The sequence below is a fragment of the Hermetia illucens genome, chromosome 6, assembly GCF_905115235.1.
Source record: "Hermetia illucens chromosome 6, iHerIll2.2.curated.20191125, whole genome shotgun sequence".
Lineage (NCBI taxonomy): Eukaryota > Metazoa > Arthropoda > Insecta > Diptera > Stratiomyidae > Hermetia > Hermetia illucens.
In genome coordinates this window covers 33,849,003-33,868,373 of record NC_051854.1, presented here as the reverse complement: position 1 = coordinate 33,868,373, position 19,371 = coordinate 33,849,003, and the positions used below count along the sequence as shown (strand labels likewise).

The window sequence follows — 19,371 nt, the reverse complement described above, 5'->3', positions numbered from 1 at the left end:
CTTTCGGATAAACACGGATAATGCTACTGATGTGAGTTCTCCCGCCAATAGCTGTCATCTAATTCAAAAGCAAACTCCTAAAGTAGAGACGAATACAGAAAAGGATGGATTTTGATTTGTTTGAATTGGAAGATGATGATATTTTATCATCAGTGCAGATCGCTCCTTCAGGTTAATAACTTAATAAAAAACAAATATTAATTGCAGTGCATTATTAATATTATTCTTTAATAATAGAGTGTGAGGCGACAGAAAATCCTCTACCTTTTTTCAACTGCTTCGGAGAAGACTCCGCACATACACTTTTTGCCAAAAATTCATTCATTCGAAGTTCTTACCTGTTCAGCGAGAAATTTCATCTTCAAAAAGAGGTCGAATTAACTGATTGGAACTTTAACAATAATCACCTTAGTTCCGCATATATTTTGGATCATCTTTTTAACGAAGCGAGGTATTCTGCTGAGAGAAACTTATCACAAAAACTTTTAATTAACGATTTAATTTCAGGTTGCTGATTCAGAGTCTATGGGCTGATATAGAAGGTTTAAAAGAAGCAAAACTTCCATCTTACTGGGAACGAAGGCGTCGAGTAACCATATTGTTGCACATCATTAGATCGGGTAAATTTCACAAAAGTTACGTTCAAAGTGGCCTAAAACTTGTACGGTCAATGCTAAGCGGGGTAGTGAATTTCAACATGTTACAAAGAATTTATTCGGCAAACAGTATTAAGGGAAATGAGGTAAGTTATTGAGAGGGTCTGACTAAAATGGAGCGATTAGATTGTAAGCATTGTTTATAAATTCTTTGTGATAAGAAAGGACCGTAGACCATGCTGCTAATTGACCGGGTACATAAGTGTGAATCTACGTTAAGTCTTTTTAATTTGATGCAAGCTAGGAAGTATTAGCCATAAGTGGACTCTAGATCAACTAGGTCGATCTAGAAATGTTTTTGCATCCCCAAAAAGAAGGAGGAGAAAAATAATATATTTTATACTTGAAAGATACGAGATTTATCACATTTGATTTATTCACCGAGACATGTTTTATGGTACATTTCGCAACTATAGGACTATCTCGGATTTGACTGGTTTAACCTTTCATTCTAATCTAAGTTAAATATTTTTTTGGTTTTTTTGCTTGGATTTGTGTATTTTTTATATGAAGACATTTTAGTGTGCATTTGCTCCATTAGCATGTAGCAGGTAATATATACATATATTATGTGAGAATATCCACATTAAGCATTGAATTTGCAAAGATACGACAAGTTTGACCTATTAAAACTTTGTTAGTAATAGTGCGATTTCCACCAAACCCGAGAGGATCGTGCTCTTTATTATAGTCTATATTGCTGCAATCTGCAGACAGACGGACAGACAGTAAACCGATTTTAATAAGGTTTTGTTTTACACGAAACCTTAAAAATCGTTGGTATGCTCTCAGAATCTGGGTTTTCCTTTATGCGGAAATTTAAAAATATTCGTTAAGTACATTGTCTCGAGAATATTCTCACCAAAGTTCATAACGATCTAAGCATTAGGTCTGAAGTTATAGCTATTTATAACGCATTACCTCGCTGCTCCGACATAGTTGTACATCGATTTTTTAACCTTCATAGCTGTATATATCGCTTTTAGATGCAACCGCAAGGGAAGCTATAATGACTTGTAGTCCGCAGCAAATCGATGTTTTTGAGGCTGCAGAAAGAATTCCGATTGGCCTTGAAATCGACGATCGATTTAAATAGTTTAATTTTTAAAATGAAAAACCAAAACTTGAAATGCGATTATCTCAGAATCTTACTTTTGTAAAAGTGCCTTTGCCGTGAAAAACCACTAGTTATTAGTTCAATCAACGCCAAATATTTACTAAGTATTTATTATGATAATAGCTAGTCGTTGGACCAAGGATGTTTAATTTTTTAAAAACTACTAACTAGTAAACATTTTGTTAAAATCGCCGCCATTTTTGTAATAGTTCGCATCGACAAATCCTTCGTCGTTATCAAGTTATGGTCTCCACTGCGAACCATTCCAAAAAAAGCACCCTTGGAAAATAGCTGTAAATGTGCCATTTTTAAGATTTTTTGTAAAACAAAATCTTATTAAAATCGGTTTACTACTGTCTGTCTGTCCATCACACGCATTTTTCTCGGAGACTGTAGCAGTGTATGACACCAAATTTGGTGGAAAGGTGGGAACTGTGAACGCTCACACATATAGTGAGTTACATCCTTTTACGTCGAAATTAAGGGGAGGTCCCCATACATGCAAAAGGGGGGTGTAATGTTTTTTTTTCACCAAATATAGTCATGTGGGGTATCAAATGAAAGGTCTTGATTAGTACTTTCCGAAGCCGTTTTGACGTTTGTTGGAAAGGTGGGAGGCGCGGGGGTCGAAATTGGTAATTTCTTAAAGGACTCATTCTCAAAAACTACCCAACCGAAAAATCTGAAGAAAAAAATAAGGAGATTGCCGCTATACGGTGCCTGGGCTCCGAAATACCTTCCATACCGATATCCGTTCAAATAAAGTTAATAATAGTATATTACTATACTTTTTTATAATTGGCTGCTAAGCTGCTGCTATTTATACTCTGCGTAAACAATGCGTGTCACGATTTTCTTTAGAGCGTCTTTGAATCGTCCCCATACATGCAAAAGTGGGTTGTAGTTTTTTTTCATCAAATATAGTCATATGGGGTATCAAATTAAAGGTCTCGGTCAGCACTTTTTGAACCCGGACTTAGTTTTGGCATTTGGCAGAAAGGAAGGTGGAACGTGATCATTTCCTTAATGGATCCATTCTCAGAAACTACTTAACCGAAAAATCTGAAAAAAATCAAGAGGCTGCCACTATATGGTGTCTAGGCTCCAAAATACCCTCCATACCGATACCTGGAAAAATAAAGTTAATAATAGCACATTACTATAATTTTTAGTAATTGACAAGGAAACCCGCCTTAAGTTCACCCTAGAATAACGAATTTTGCAGCAATGTAAGCTGCAGCATAGAGCATGATTCTGCGAAATTTGGTGAAAATTGTGAAGCTGTCGCTTCTGTCCAAATTCAAGACTGAGTGTCAATATTATTTGAAAATGGATATTTTGACATAATATATGTATATATTACATGCTGCATACTAATGGGAAAAATGCACACTCAAATCTCTTCAAAAAAGAAATACACAAAACCTTTCAACCCTGAACCGTCTAGCTAGCGGTTCCCCGACTTGTTTTGCATATTTTGCGTAGTCTCAAAAATTTTCTTTCAAAATTTCATGTCGAAAAACGTTTTTTTTAAATCTTTTTTTTTTTGTGTGAAAGCAAGTCAGGAAATTTCATACAAAACACTAAATAACAAGAAACATTTTCATATGAATTGTATTAACACTTTTTTGTGACACCATTCTTTCCACACACTCTTGGAGATTGCTCGTCCATTTATTATTCGATGATTCTTTTTTCGCTTTATTTTGCGGAGACGTAGATTTATTTGAGTGTAATTATACGGTGTTTCCAACGATTAATTATATGAAATAATAAAAAACTTATTGTTTCTTTTTCGTTGGTGTAGACATTTATTCTTGCAAAAACCGATATTTCGAGAACCACTTGTTCCCTTCATCAGTGCTAACAAGTCTCGACGGTGTTTGCAAGAATAAATATCTACACCAACGAAAAAGAAACAACAAGTTTTTTATTATTTCAGTTAGATTTATTGTTGTTAAAAAGCGGCATTTAAACTTAGTAAGGTTTTGCATTCCGAATGGCCATAAACATCTTCTGAATTATTTAAGGCGCTTTTGTCGAAACCATTGATTTAATTCTTCTCAGGATTTACTGGATCGATTTTGACAATGTTTTTATCAAAATGATCGCAATACTCGTCGCGCCATAAACCGGATTAAGATTTTCGAGATTCATTGAAGTTAAGTGCCTTTTTCGATTTTGAATTTAAATTTTGAAACTTATTTTTTAAAAGCTGCCAAATTTCTATTTTTTAACCGACCTCGTTAGTTCAAATCGTTAGACCATAGTTGCCTGAGCTCTAAAAACAACTGCATTTACACTTTCTCCTTTGGGTTCACGGTTTGGTCAAAAACACAGGAGTTTCTTTATCTTTTAAATAAAAAAAAAACTTAAGTTAACCTATTTTTTTTAGAAGACACATTTTTCACCCTGTGCCTGGTTCCTTCTCACAATTTTCGGATTTTCTCTTTACGGCCTTAGCTGGCAGGAATCCCGTTTGCTGAAAATGGAAAAGCCCGGGCCAGGTGATTGAGGTGAATAGTTATGTAAAGCATAGCTTTGCAAAGCGATGCTATAGGGAGATTGAAAGACACCAAGACTGACATCTAGGAACTACTTTTCTAGCATGTCGTGTTACGTGCTTACCTCTTGTTTAGCCTTCATACCCATGCCAGAGAAAAAAGATGACTATTCAAACTAAAGAAAATTCAGACAAATAAGATCATCATTCTTGCTCTTTATTTGATTGTCACATTCGCGAGGTCGCTAAGGTTGTACCCGCTAAATGAAAACCAACATACTTACCATCATGGTAAGTGCTGTGAGTATATTCTAAAGTCCTTAGTTTTCTAAAATAGAGAATGCAATTCTGAAAGGGTGAAGGGACTTTGGACAGTGCGCTTTTCGAAAAGTTGTGTAATGCTACCAGAGAAAATGGAGTCGAAAACTTTAATTAAGTGGATCTATTCTATGCTAATGCATAGAAGTAGAGGATACTGATCGATTCACAAATCTGGGAATGGTGTGTTTACATACGACGCGCCGCTGATTTAATTGTCAGTTGTCTCTTAGGCACGGATACGTAAATAAATCTAAATAAAACCACGATGGTATTATTTATAAAGGATAAAAAATGAAGTCTTTTCTTTCAAAAAATTAAAGGAATAACCCTTCAACTTTCGAAAGAAATAAAATACGCAGGCATTATTATGAATAGCCGCTGTCGCAGAGGGTACTCACATTCCACAAATCAATCATATTCATATTCGCAAGGTTAATCGGGGATAATCGTAAAGATTCTAAAGAGGAGGACCCGTTTTCAGTGTAATAGAGGGGTATCTGCATGCTCCCTGCCCTCGCAAAGATAATAGCTAAAATAATTCTGGAAAACATCAAAGTACAATACCTTCTCTACTGTTTTGTGCCAAATGCCTTTGGGGCGATTCACTCGCCGACCACCTATCCACTGCCAGTTCCGCCTTCCGATCACATTGTGTGCGGGTGCCACGACTGTGCGCCGACCAAGTTCTTTTCCAACAGTATCAGGCCAGCGCGCCATGCTACAACGGAGACAGGTGTTCACGAAGCCCCACCAGACTGAGAACCTTGGTTTTGTTGGTGTTAGTCCTACTTTACTTGCCTCTTTTTCCAGGTCCATGACCCGGTGAGAAAGCAAATAGATGTCATAAGCGTAGTCCAGGTGTTTGAGAAAAGATGTCATCGTCCATTGAACTCCTTTACTTCCTACGGACAAGGGAACAAGAAGAACGTCACCGAAGAAATAATATCAATAGCAAAGTATAACCCTACTGCACTCCGCTCTGGACCTCAAAATCCTCTGAGATTTTACCTTAAGTAACCGTGATCAATGGCACATAAGTGTAGTTGACACTCTGCACCCCACCGTTAGACCTATGGGGAAAGAGTGAATTTGAGGGGCCGAAAACAAAGTAGATATTGGGAAAATTGAATCCGATCTGATAATCTTTTTGGAAACTGTAAAATTAACCTCACGGGCAGAGAAAACTATTATAAATCAGACGATTTCCTATTAAACGGAGATCAATCTGAATGCTCAGGGCCTGAGGCTCTCTCCCACCATATAACGTACACAGGGGTACATACGGCTGGTGGTTGTCGGAAGAAATCGCGACTTTTTTGCTGCAAAAGTGAGCATTTCTCAAAATCATTCAAGTTTTTATGAAGTAATTTTCAAAGATTTCCTACTACTGGCGGTTTTCTGACCTGGCAAAATTAGAAGGAATAATATATGGTTGCCAGTGTCCTCTAAATATAGCGCGGCATCTGGCTATGCCTTAACATTCCGTCAGTCATCGTTATCGGTTTGCCGAAATGTGTTGCAGCTCTCTTTAGGTCCTCCCAAGAAGACTATGTTACACTCCTCTACTGTTCTGCGTCTCGCGTATCTAGGTTGATCCACTCGTCAGCCATCATGAGATGCTGGATTTCACTGCATGGCACAACTAACAATGAAATTTTCGCCCTTTCTTAAATTGTGACCTATCCAAGACACACTATCAACATCTTTTATATCGTGAGTGGATGTCGAATATCGATCGTCTCAGCTGTATTTAAGCCAAATTAGGGTAATATTCATTGGCGAGTGCAATGCCGACCACATTGGCACCTAGTGTACCGTTACTGTCTTGAATGAATGACACATTTCAATTTCATTTCACTCCGCCCACTTCCACCTTCTAATCAGCACGTCTACCGATACTTGGCCTGTACTGTTTTTCGTTCGAAATTGTGGCGCGCCAGAAAATCCGGATGACACGATGCAGACAGGTGTTAATGAAGGCCTGAAATCTTCGAGTAACAGTGGCGGTCCCAGCATCAGAACTATAGAGGACAGCAGGATGGTTGATACTATAGTAAATTTTAGGTTCGCTACGTTCGTTGATGCATGGATCATAAAGAACGTCACTTCAATCAAGTTGCACTGATGGGTGAAACATTTTGATAGGGCAGTTTACCATCACCTGATAGCATTGATCCGAGATATTTAAATAGCTAAGTTCTCGGCAGATGGCTGCGACTTATAGTGACAATGGTTTGTTCAGATTCAGTCTCAGACCGTGCTGCATGAGGCGGTCATTCCACTGGACAAGTTGTTCGGGGTCAACTTTGTTGTAGGAAGAACATAATTTGCATTGAGCGCAGGAACTTAGATGTCCCATGTGACAATGTCCATGCCAAGACAAAGAGGAGTGGCAAGATGAACAACGACAGCGATACGAACCGGATGTAGATAATATATCCGCCATACTTCGTTTTTAAAGTTATGTGTAAACACAAAACCTTTTACCTGAAGCGCCGAGCTTCTAGTATTCCGACTTTTTTCATATTGGAACGATCGCCTTCTTCAAGCGATATATTTGTTGTTTCTTTTTGTTTGTAACTGAAGAAATGCCTTGTTATCCGAAAGGCGATTTCCCAGAAAATTTTTTTTCAAACGCGTTTTTCTCAAAATGATTTTTTTCACATTTCCGGAAATTTTAATTTAAAAAGTAATGAACTGGTCATTATGACATTTAGAAGTATAATTCTTTGTAATATATTACGAAGAATATGAATAAACTTTTTGATATCCTACTATATTTTATATTTTTAAAGAAGTTTTTTTTTGCATCATTATTGAAAAAATAGTAAAAACTGAAAATATTTTTTCCAACAACGGCAAATATTTCAATTCTTTATTACTTCCGAGTTATCACAATCTCGGCAGATGCCGGATTTTACCTAATACTAGCACTAAGTGCCAAGCATTTAGGCTCCGACGATCCTACCTACTTAAAAACTAAAAGGGTGGTGGTGGTGGTGGCCGGTGATAGGTCAGTGGGAGAATCCGTCGAGTACTCCCCGCAGCATCGAGCACGTATGCAGAATGGTGTACTTCTGCATGGTTGGAACCAGACTGTGCGAAAGTTCCAGGACATCAAGGGAAGCCGTGAGGGATTTAGGTACAATACCTGTAGCTGACAATATTATGGGAACTACAACCACCCGCTCGAGACACCAAATTTCTTTGATTTCCGGAGCCAATGGCCCATAGTTCACCTTCTTCTCCACGTATTTCCGCTCAATGTTGCTATTATGGGGGGATAGCAACATGAATAATATACGCGGAGCGACCCGTCTTGTCAACTAATAGTACGTCAGGCTTGTTGTGTAGAGTGTGGCGATCAGTCAGAACTTGCCGGTCCCAATACATGCTGTAAGCAGAACTATCAAGTACTGCTTGCGGCTCATATCGGTAAACCGGACATGTTCCCGTAATCAGCCCATGCTTGTATGCAAGGTTTTAATGGATAACTTTACATACAGCATTATGCCTGGTGATGTATTGCACCGGTGCCATAACCGTACAGCCAGAAATGAGATGGTCCAACGTCTCTAACACCGAACCACACATTCTGCACAGGTCGTTCTCCACCCGTTCTTTCATGATGAGCTTTTTTATAAGCTCGGGTGGCGACCACGCCGTCCTGAATGGCACACATGAACCCGTCCGTCTCAGTAAAAAGCTCCCCAGCACACAGCCATCTGTTCGACAAATGGCTGCCAAAGACAACTCACGTGTTTACCGTGCCGTGCCTTCGCTTTCCATTCATCGATTCGCTCTTGGTCCGACTTCACCCCACTCAGAGGATTGAAAAATCGATCCTTCAAGTTAAGTTGAGTCAGCCCACAGTCTGCCTTACAGACAGCCGCATGCAAGGAACTCGCCTGCTCTTTGCTGTAAAAATAAGCGCGCAGCGAGTCGACTTGGAGATGATGTTGTGCCGCCACGTCAATCATGCCCCTACCTTCGATGTCACGAGGCAGGTTCATCCGCTCCATGGCAGACTTTGGATGATGCATTCGGAATTTGGACATAGTTGTCCGTATCCGCCGCTGGACGTTTTCCAGATCGGTCTTCGTTCACGGCAATATTCCGAATGCATAAGCCAGCGAAGGGATAGCGAATACATTCAAAGCGCTTATTTTATTCTTCCCCGAGAGATGCGATTTCAGCACCAGCTTTACACGTCGCAGGAATTAGGACAGCAGAGCATCCTTCAGATCACCAACTCGAGCATGGGTTCCTTGCAGAATTCCTAGGTACTTGTAGAAGCTTCGATGTGGAGGTCCCCAATGCTATATCCGGTATGCGGCTCGTCATGACCTTTGGGATGGCTTGGACTCGACACTTGTCTAATCCAAACTCCATCCGAATATCACGGCTGAACATGCCTATTATTCGCAACAGACTTCTAAGATGGTTGTGAGGCCCAGCATACAATTTGATGTCATCTAAGTACATCAAGTGTATCAGTTCGCACTTAGCACGTAGGCCATATTTTATTGCAAAACCATGCCCTCTAGCTTCATTCAGCAGCCAAGAAAGGGGGTTCAATGCCATACAAAACCAAAGGGGACTCAATGAATCCCCCTGGAAAATGCGCCTCCGTATACGGATGGGCTCTGAGGTATTAGCACCCTCAGATGTACGCACTGATAAGGTGGTATGCCACCCTTCCATGACTGTCGCCAAAAACTTTATTAATTTCGGATCAATGCGATATAGATATAGGATATCGATTAGGCAGGTATGCGGAACGCTATCAAAAGCCTTGGCATAATCGATATAGCAACTAAAGAGGTTTCTTTGGCCTCTATTTGCTTGTCCTGCAACTACCGAGTCGATAATGAGTTGCTCTTTGCAACCCCTTGATCCAACTCGGCAGCCCTTCTGCTCCTCGGACAGAATGTTGTTGGTCTCGAGGTGTGCATTGATCCTTCCACTAATAATGGACGTGATGAATTTTTAGAGGGTTGGTAAGCAAGTGATCGGTCTTTTGTCTGCGGGGTCCTGCACCGTGTTCTTCTTGGGAATAAGGTAGGTAATCCCCGCAGTGAGGAAGGGTGGAAATTCCTTCGGCGACTCATGACCTCATTTATACTACTATATACTTATTATTATATTACTCTCCTTGAGGTCGATATTAACAGAAAATAAGTAATGTAAAACTAAAACCTTTTTGGTTTTAGATAAAAACCTTCCAAAAAGGCTTAAATTTTTAAAAAAAAAATCTCAAAAGTCGTTCGAAATATGGCTAATATAATCTCCAAAGTTGATTAAATTCCAGCTAATTCTTCGAATTAGAACTTCGTAACAAATACATAAGAATAAGCCTTCCACTGTGGTTTCCCCCTTAAAAAATTTTTAAACTAGTCGGGAAACAGGAAGCTTGACGCTTCCGTTATGCAGGGTTTTGTCTGTTTCTTATATAAAAATATTTGTGTAGACATTTGTTCCATTTGTACCTAGCACGTGATGCATATGCATATTATGCATATTATGTGAGAATATTCACTTTAGTGTAATACTAACAAAGTCTTAAAATTTTCACTGAAGCGACAACTTGGATCATGCTTTATATTAGAGCCTATATTACTACAAAATGAGGGTGTACCATTTTTTTCACCGAATACAGTTATGCGGGATATTAAATTAAAGGTTTCAATTAGTACTTTGCATGATGTTGCAAATCCTACTATTAACAAAGTTACTACTAATATTAACAAAGTTATAGCTATAGCAAAGTTTATATAATCAATCAAGAAATGCATATTTGGTGATTACCAATAAGAAATTCTGTGCGGTTATTTGTTTTAAGGGGATCATCCCGTGTGACATCCGTTTTGAAGGTTGCTTTGTATTTTGTTTTTTGCGGCGAAGTAAAGAAAATGTATACCTTCCAAATTTTTACAATATACTTATTACATCTTAAGTCATATGTGTAATTTGGCGTCAATGACGAGTTACATCACTGGAATGGCACCCATGTATAGAAAAACAGACAAACGGTGCCCATGATTCTGGCAGACTGGCGTATCTGAAATCAAAAACACCAATTGCATTTTAATCTATAGGTGAATAGCTATCGTAGGAACTAGAATTTTTTGAAAATATTGAAAATTCAATTTTTCGCATGTGTTTGAAAATTATAACTCAAAATCTCATACTATTTTTGTATGTGGACAGAAAATCGTTCAAAATTTTTAAAAAATTCCATTAAAATTTTATTTAAATCCATTGAACCGGTTTCGAGAAATGATGGCTACCAGTTCAAAAATTATAATTTTGATCATCTTACCTTCCCACTGCTGTAACTTTTCAAAGAATTCGAATTTCGGAAAATAACTTTGCCAGTATATGTATGCTCTAGATTAGATTTATGAAAAATAAAAAAAAATCGATTTCCTGAAGTCGTCACACGGGGGGTATGCGCTGTATTAGTACGCCGCTATCATGTTTGGTCTTGAAACGAACATTGTATCATAATTTTGAAAATTTAAATTACAGACGGACACCCCATCTTATCATTTTCTGCATGGATTTTTAGAATGGACTCTTATAGATTTATTAATTTTGTCCGAAGGAGATTTTGAAGCAACCATAGAAGATATTCATGATGTAAAAAGCTCGTCTTTCAGTTAAGGAATAGGAAATTAACAATCCCTTTTCAGGAATCCGCCTGTAGAAACTTATCCTTCAAAAATCAGTATTTTGATATTTTGACGAAACTATTGTTCTTAACGATTCCTGTTTATAAAAGAGTAAGTTTTTGCTCCTAAAAGAGCGAAATTGGTTTTGAAAAATGCTTACTTGAATATTTTTTATACACAGACAAAACTTCCTGTTTTATTATCCACATCGCCATTTCCATGTACATGCATCAAAGAAGCTTGGCTATTTCTTCAACTTCTTGCTGAAAAAGTCGATGACAGGGATTTCTTTTGGAAATGTTTTAATCAGGCAGTTGACGATATGCAAAAAAGACCAGAAAAATATGCTCTTTCAATAGAGAATATACCAGAAGTTATAGTTTTCCTACTGAAAGGACTAGTTCAACTTCAAGGGCATAGAATTGATGGTTCATTCGAAGGAACCTCTAGTCATAGGGTATGTTTTACAGAATATTCGAAATCTTATCTTAAGGCTAACTTTGAAATTACAGGTGGTCGAAAATTATGGTCCATTAGAGGACTTGGTGAATTTATTTTTGAAAATGAACCCAGCTGAACAGCAATTAAGGGTTTTTGTTTGTATTTTAATTCCTATTTTGTTGGAATGGTAATTATTTTTTTTTTGCCAAATTATGACAAATTATGCGTATAAACCATTCTAATATAGGTGGCCTCCAAAGAGTAATATTCCAATGCTTCTATGGGAATATTTTTATAAAAAACTAAATTCTGCATTCTTCATTGCTGGATCTCCATTAAACAACTTAGCGGTTTCTAGGTAATCTATGTTAAAATTTCACAATATAATTTGAATGTTAATAATTTGGAATACATTTGTAATCTTAACAGCTCTTCGGGTAAAGGCTACTTATTAAAGATGAAGGGGGTACTTGGAACTCATTCTATTGATTTGAATCATTCAAGTTTCACATGGTTCATAGTAATATTAGGAAAAACTATAAACAAATTTGTGAAATCTGGACACAATAATCAAGTGCAAAAAATCCTGGGACGAATTTACTCAAAATTTAGCACATCAAAATTTTTGGCCTTGAATGAAACCGGAATTCATCATTTAATTGAACTTTTTCTAATGTTGGCTTTGAATATGGAGTCAAGCGATCTTGTAAGTCAAATCTAAATAGTGGTTCTATACAGATTTTATTGTGTATCATATTTAGGTTGTAAAACTGCGCGATAAATTGCTGTCTATTCCTTTAGAAAAGCTTACATCAAATCGGCAGTCATGCCTCATGAAAGGACATTTGGCAATGATTATATTATTCGCAGAGAGATCTATGGATTTGAGCCATTATATCAAACATCTGCTGGAACAAATTTCCGTTATAAAAAATGAGACGACAGTTGTAAAATTATTAGCAGAGGGACTTGGTGATATTTTCGAACATGCCGAGCTTTTCGACAGAGGAGAACATTTATTGATAGGTGAGTATTGTTTTGTGACCTATTTGGGTTTGTGAACCCAATATTGACGAATGAAAATCTAAAGCAGAGTTACCATGATCTTGGTCATTACTTATTCCAAATGGCGAAAATCTTAGGGAGCAAGTTCAAATGTACAAAATAATATTTGCATCTATATACTTGTATCTATTCGCTTTTCCATGTAAGCAATAGTATGCATAGAGTAGCACTAGCAACAGTGCTGTTTGAGAAATAACTGCACATTCAAACTAAATTTGCTAAGCAATTCACATTAAGAGAACTAAGGTAATTCTAATCTCAGTTGGAATTTAACACGATTTTAATCCGAATGGAATAACTCAATCATTTCTGCATGTTCAGTGACATTCCAAATTTTTATTCACTTTTCAGATACCTGGCTACCAAGTTATTTGAATACGTGTACACCTGTCGAGCAGGAGCGTCTACTGGAGGCATTTCATAATGTCCTACAAAAAATTAAACTCAACATTAGTAGAGGCGTTCACAGCAACACACATAGTGAAATTTTTGCTCAAGCCTTTTCAAAGCACATTTTGCCATTTGTAAAACAGAATTTTCTAACAAGTTTTTCACCCCAGATTCCTAATCTGGCCGCTGACTTTTATATTATAAATGAGTGCGCGCCGAGAAGCAGTAGTAATGATCAGCTTCAAAAATCGTTATTGTTTTTTATCGAGGCCAATTCTATCAATAAACAGTGAATATGACTTCTAATATTAAAAAAAAACAATGCATGTCAATGAAAATTATTTCTTTTTCAGAGCTGTGCCGCAATTCTTACTCGGAATACTATCTTCTAACAAAGCAGTACTACTAGATCAATCAGTGATAATGAAAGTGTGGCTTAAAAGTTTGGTACTCTTATCAGCAAACAATGAAGTATTTTGGAAATTGATTTTCTTCAACAGTATATTTTGATTCTACCTTGTATTTAAAGGACGTGATGAATTTATCCAAAACCGTGGCTACCCTCAGTGATTTCAAGTTTATAAGTAATTTATCACCAGAAGAAATTTTATCAGCCAAAGAGCCCTTGTGTATTTTCATTTCATCAGTTGGCAAAACATATTCAAATTGTCAGGTTATTTTGGACTTTTCTGATGTTGTATAATTCAATAATGTTTGTTCGTTTAGGATTTTAATAAGAAAGCGACTATCAGCAACAAATTCAATAGCTATCTGGCAAATTTCGACAAATGGATTATAGACCGAAATGAGAAGGCTGAAGTATCATTTCGGTATTATAGTTTTATTGCGATTGTCATATTTAATTGTGCTCAAATCGTCTACTCTAGGGTAAATTCAATTTTATTATTACATTTCTTTAAATGTCATACCATTTCAATTCAGAATAAAAGTTCGTGCTTCTTCCACATTGCAATGACTAAATTCTTCCTTCCACATACACTACAAATTGGTAAGGCACCAGAACCAAAGTTCACACAAATGGTGCATAAGGTCTGGCCAGTTATCATTCAAGGAATAGGTACATTAAACTTTAAAACGGATCCTTATATAAATAAAACACTTGTGGATCTAATAGTGCGATGGACACCTCACTTGAAAATCGTTAGTATTTGTTTCTTGAAAGCTTTAATCCGCTAACTATTTTACTTGTAGTCTCAAAATCCAAAAGTCGTAGCAAAACCGTTTTTGAATGCTTTAAGTATAGAAAATGAACCCCTCTCAGCTTTTATTATGGAGAAACTGGCCTCGAGTTTTCTAACAACGCAGCGACGACAATTAGGGCCGCATGCTTGTTTGGTTATAACAATCTTCCAGGAGATTATTAATGTCAATACCACCAACGACGCTCAATTAATTATATTCGTCAAGCAAACAAGCATCATTTTATTAGAACACCTGATGTTAGTTGATGAAATTGTACCAAGTCGAAATATGATCTTAAATTTGCTACGCAAAATATTCGATTCACCAGTATACGGTTCACGTAAAGAAATTAGGTAAGTTAGTAACAGTAATGAGAACGTTGAATGATGAATGCATTGTTTTTCAGAGAAATATTAATTGAAACGCTGAAAGTTATGGCGGTAAAGCATTTAGCGTATTATACATTCTTTTATTTCGATATGTTAACATCAGTAGCAAATTTGAAATACGACTTGGTAATTGAGATAAAAAGCTTTTTAGAAAGTCAGATAGCAATTGTAGAAGAGAAGCGCGGTGGCGGAGAAGACCAAAGTTTAAGGTATACTAGTTTCTAATTTTTCAAAAAAAAAAACAACAAAATGATGCTTCTTTTTCATTTAGATCATGCTTCCAGAAGTTCAATAGCACCTTGGTAAAAATATCGACCGCATTGTAATATTAGCCTAATAAAATTTTGAACTGAAAATTTACTGACTTTTCATTGATAACGAAATACCCGATGTAAATAGATAGTTGGGTCAATACATAAGGACGCTCACATGCTCGCTCAAGCTTCAGCAACGATTGAAAGAACATCATTACATTTATTTAAAAAAAATCCCTTACGGTCATCCTTCTTATAAATTTTGCAACAACATAGAATACGACACTGCAATTTCGTGTGAGCTGAAACATCCTAGTACATCAATATCAACCTCAAGTGACAATTACGTACACCACGAGAATATTGTCGCTAATTGCAAACATCATTCATTCTACCAGCTCCAGTTAAATTAATTTATTAAGCAATGTCAACATTGTCGCTCTCTATGGTTCTAAGTGTTGGCCAACAATGAACGGCGTCTTGCGGTAATGGAGACGAAGATGTTACGTTGGACTAGTTGGGTGACACGTTTTGATCACATCCGAAATAGGATATTCGCGATCGGTATTGAGTTGCACTGATCGTGGAATTCGTGCTAACGATAATTCACTTGTCAGGATTGGTCTGGACATCGAAGCCGATGGTAAACGACCAAAAGGCTGGCCTAAACGCTGGATGTAGATTTAAAAGTCTCGAGATTGCACCCAGATGAGGCATTCGATAGAGCCAAAATGGCGCAACCGATCATGACGAGCCGACCCCGATTGTGAACGGGACAAAGGCTGAAGAAAAAGAAAGAACATTGTCAACTACACTCATGACAATATATTGTATTAAAAATCACTGCACGAGCTTGTAACACGCATCTGTGCAGTAAAGTTAAAACCTTCGATAAAAAGCCAACTTAGTCCATTTTATTAAAAATTGAGGTTTCAACGCTATCTGCTAGAATTAGAGGGGTGCTACACTCTCATAACTTGCAAATAATGAATAACCAATTAACTCCTATGAAAACGAATGAAGAAGATAATGGCATACGGGAAATAAGGCTTAGTCTATGGAGAGCAGGGGAAAAACCAACCCCTTTTTCTTTGTTTAGTTGCGTACGCCTCCCGATTTCTTTCTTACTTTCTCGTGTTAATTTGTTTCTTAGGGATAATTATTTTATTTTCAACAATGACTGATAGTGATAGTGTTAGTAATGAGACTTCCGTGAATTTTGAAAAACAAAGGAAACAAACGGGTCGTTTGTCCGATTTAACGAATAAGATGCGGGTCCACTCATGAAATCCAAACGTTTTCATTATTTCGATGTAGTTGAAAATGACGATAAACAAAGGATTTTAAAAGAATTCCATGAAATGATAACAACAAAACTTGTATCTTAGAGGTCCTGTCGAGAAATGGGCAAGGGCTCTCGACGCATCGACAACGTTACGACGTAAGCAAGTTAGTCCGAACAAAACAAATACATCTGCACGCTAAATGTTGTTACCCTAACTGGAAAGACGGAGGAACTCGCAGGAGCTCTTCGGAAAAGACGCATTGATATCTGCGCTCTGCAAGAAACCCGGTGGTCTGGTGCCAAAAGCGGCGACATTGAACGCAAACGCGGTAAAAATTGCTATAAACTTCTCTATTTTGGTAACCCACACACTCAATCTGGTGTTGGCATTGCCATCTCAGGGGGTTTCCGTGATGCCATTAAAGAAGTCGAACGATTTGATGATCGGCTGATGAAGCTCACCATTATATCAGCCGATCGCACTATTCACTTCTTCCTCGCGTACGCACCACAGACAAGTCGATCTGATGCCAAGCAAGATGCCTTCTGGCAATTTCTCGATGAAAAGACTTGTCACGTGCCTGCTGACGAATATATTATTGTCGCCGGCGACCTTAATGGTCATGTGGGTGAAAAGGCAGAAACAGGTGCCATAGGGGAAAGGGTTTCGGAGTTCGCAATGAGGGTGGCGAGCGTATAATCGGACACCCATGACCTTGTACTTATGAATACATGGTCACTGAATGCAAAGTCGTTCCCTATGAGACCATCGCACTTTAACATCGACCGTTGGTTGCTGTCCTGCAAATTAAGCCACGGATAAAACAGCGTGAGGAACGCACTGGCTCGCGGCGCATCAAATGGTGGCAATTTGCTGAGAAGAAAGAAGAAACGATCTCACTCATACGATTGCCGACCATTACGAATGCGGAAGAATCGTGGAACCAAATGAAAGACACGATCCATAAAGCGGCCTCTGCAACCCTCGGGGTCACCAAGCCGGGTAAGCGGTACATCAACCGAGATACTTGGCTTTGGAATGATGATATTGAAATGAAAGTCCGTGAAAAGAAACGTCTCTACCACAAATTTCTCGACGATAAAACGCCTGCTAATTGGCAAATTTATAAGAATGCCAACGAGAAGCAAAGAAAGCGGTCGCTGTCACCCAAGCAAACCATTACAAAAATCTTTACGATAAACTGATCTGTATCGACTTGCTAAAAGCGGTAACGAACGTACACAGGATATCGAACACTTCTGTTGCGTTAATGACAAGAACGGTACTTTGCTTACCAACGGATAGGTGTCGAGAATACTTCGAGCAGATTTCAACTGAAGAATTTGCTCATCCTCCACTTCCACAAACATTGCCGACATTTAGAGTAGCCCCACCTGTCAGCGCAACTGAAGTCGAGGAGGCAATGAAACGAATGAAATCGGGGAAAGCCACAGGACCTGACGACATCGCATTTGAGCTTTGGAAAGCGAAGAGCTGGGACACAACACTGTGGCTCAGTGAATTCTTTAATCGGGTTATTCAGGAAGGAAGAACACCATCTGACTGGCAAGAAAGTGCCACTGTTCCAATATGAAAAAAGAAAGGTAGTCCAGCAGAATGTTCAAATTACCGTCCGATCCGGTTACTTTCCCATACCATGAAGATTTTTGAACACATTCTTGACAACCGTATTCGCGAAATCGTTGAAATAACCGTGAATCAAGCTGGATTTGTCAAAAACTGCGGAACTACTGACGCAATACACGCAGCGCGGTTACTCATGGAGAAACATCGTGAGAAGCATCGCCCTCTTTACATTGCACTTCTGGACCTAGAGGAAGCGTTTGACCGTGTGCGACACGAACTCATCTGGTATGCTTTACGACAACAGTTAGTATCAGAAGAACTCGTGCGCTGGGTTCAAAAATAAAGTTCGAAGTATGGCGGGTGTATCAAAACCGCTTCGTTTCTCTGTTGGTGTTCATCAAGGAAGCGCCCTCTCACCACTGCATATTTGCCCCTACAGATGAAAACAATGTCATCCGCGTAACCCTGAACCTGCATTCCAGTATTTGTTAGTACGTCCAGGAGTTCGTCCACTACCATACTCCACATAAGCGGCATAGTTCCCCACCCTGTGGACAACCTTGACCTTCATGACAATAGAATTTGTACCTGTCCGTACTCATATTAGCCTAATATCTAGCATTCTGCCCACCCAGGAAGCCAGGATGTTTCCCACACCCTTGCGGCTCAGGGCATGTTTTATCTCTGTGTGCGATATGTTGTCGAGTGCTCTTTCGATATCCAAAAACGCACACAGTGCTATTTCTTTTGTTTCTATGGCATCCCGTAGTATATCCGCCAGCTGATACAGAACAGTTTCAGTTGATCGTCCTGCCCGGTAAGCGTGTTGACAGTGATGTAGGGTATTACGCTTTAGAATGTTAGTTCTAGTATAGTTGTCTATGACCTTCTCCACCATTTTGAGAACGAACGATATTAGGCAAATTGGTCTGAAAGATTTAGGATGAAAAAGATCCTTTTTACCCGCTTTCGGAATAAAGACCACTTTTGCCCGTCTCCATGCCCTTGGTATATATCCCAGTGCCATGCTCCCCTTACCACTCTCTAAAGAGACCCTAAGATGCCTCCTAGGCCTCTCTGGATAGTGCTGGGAACATGCCATCTACTCCGAATGATTTCAGTAGTTTAAAAGTTTCCAATGCTAACCTTAGCCTAGCTTCTGAGCATACCTCTTTTGCTAGTTTCCAGTTCTCCTTTCTTTCCCTTTTATTCCTTGTTGGGGTGTCAGGCAGAATGTTGTCGACTGCCACCGTGAGGTAGAACCCCGGGAAATGAGTTTTGGGAAGCAGGCGTACCTTGTATTCCTCATTCTCGGTAAATGTCCCATCTTCCTTCTTCAAAAAGACAGAGGATATTGCCCCGTCTTTGGCCACAGTCTTGTAAAACCTGGTTGCGTCTGTGATTTGTTCGATCCCTTCACACAATTCTCTGAAGCTGTTCCGTTTTGCTTCCCTAATTGCCTTGCTATACGCAGTCAGTGCACTT

At 38.5% G+C, this 19,371-nt stretch overlaps 1 protein-coding gene across 1 annotated transcript; it reads left to right on the top strand.

Annotated features, from left to right (window-relative positions):
• Nucleotides 1–38: 38 nt before the first annotated feature.
• Nucleotides 39–15,115, top strand: LOC119658914 (protein MMS22-like). Its single transcript, XM_038066730.1, has 18 exons — nucleotides 39–171; nucleotides 238–451; nucleotides 508–742; nucleotides 11,129–11,239; nucleotides 11,293–11,382; nucleotides 11,453–11,728; nucleotides 11,784–11,899; nucleotides 11,960–12,070; nucleotides 12,142–12,418; nucleotides 12,474–12,738; nucleotides 13,129–13,456; nucleotides 13,521–13,638; nucleotides 13,697–13,840; nucleotides 13,894–14,055; nucleotides 14,110–14,328; nucleotides 14,380–14,723; nucleotides 14,777–14,968; nucleotides 15,031–15,115. The coding sequence occupies exons 1-18, from the start codon at nucleotides 105–107 to the stop codon at nucleotides 15,083–15,085; spliced, it is 3,324 nt and encodes a 1,107-aa protein (XP_037922658.1). The 5' UTR covers nucleotides 39–104; the 3' UTR covers nucleotides 15,086–15,115.
• Nucleotides 15,116–19,371: the final 4,256 nt, after the last annotated feature.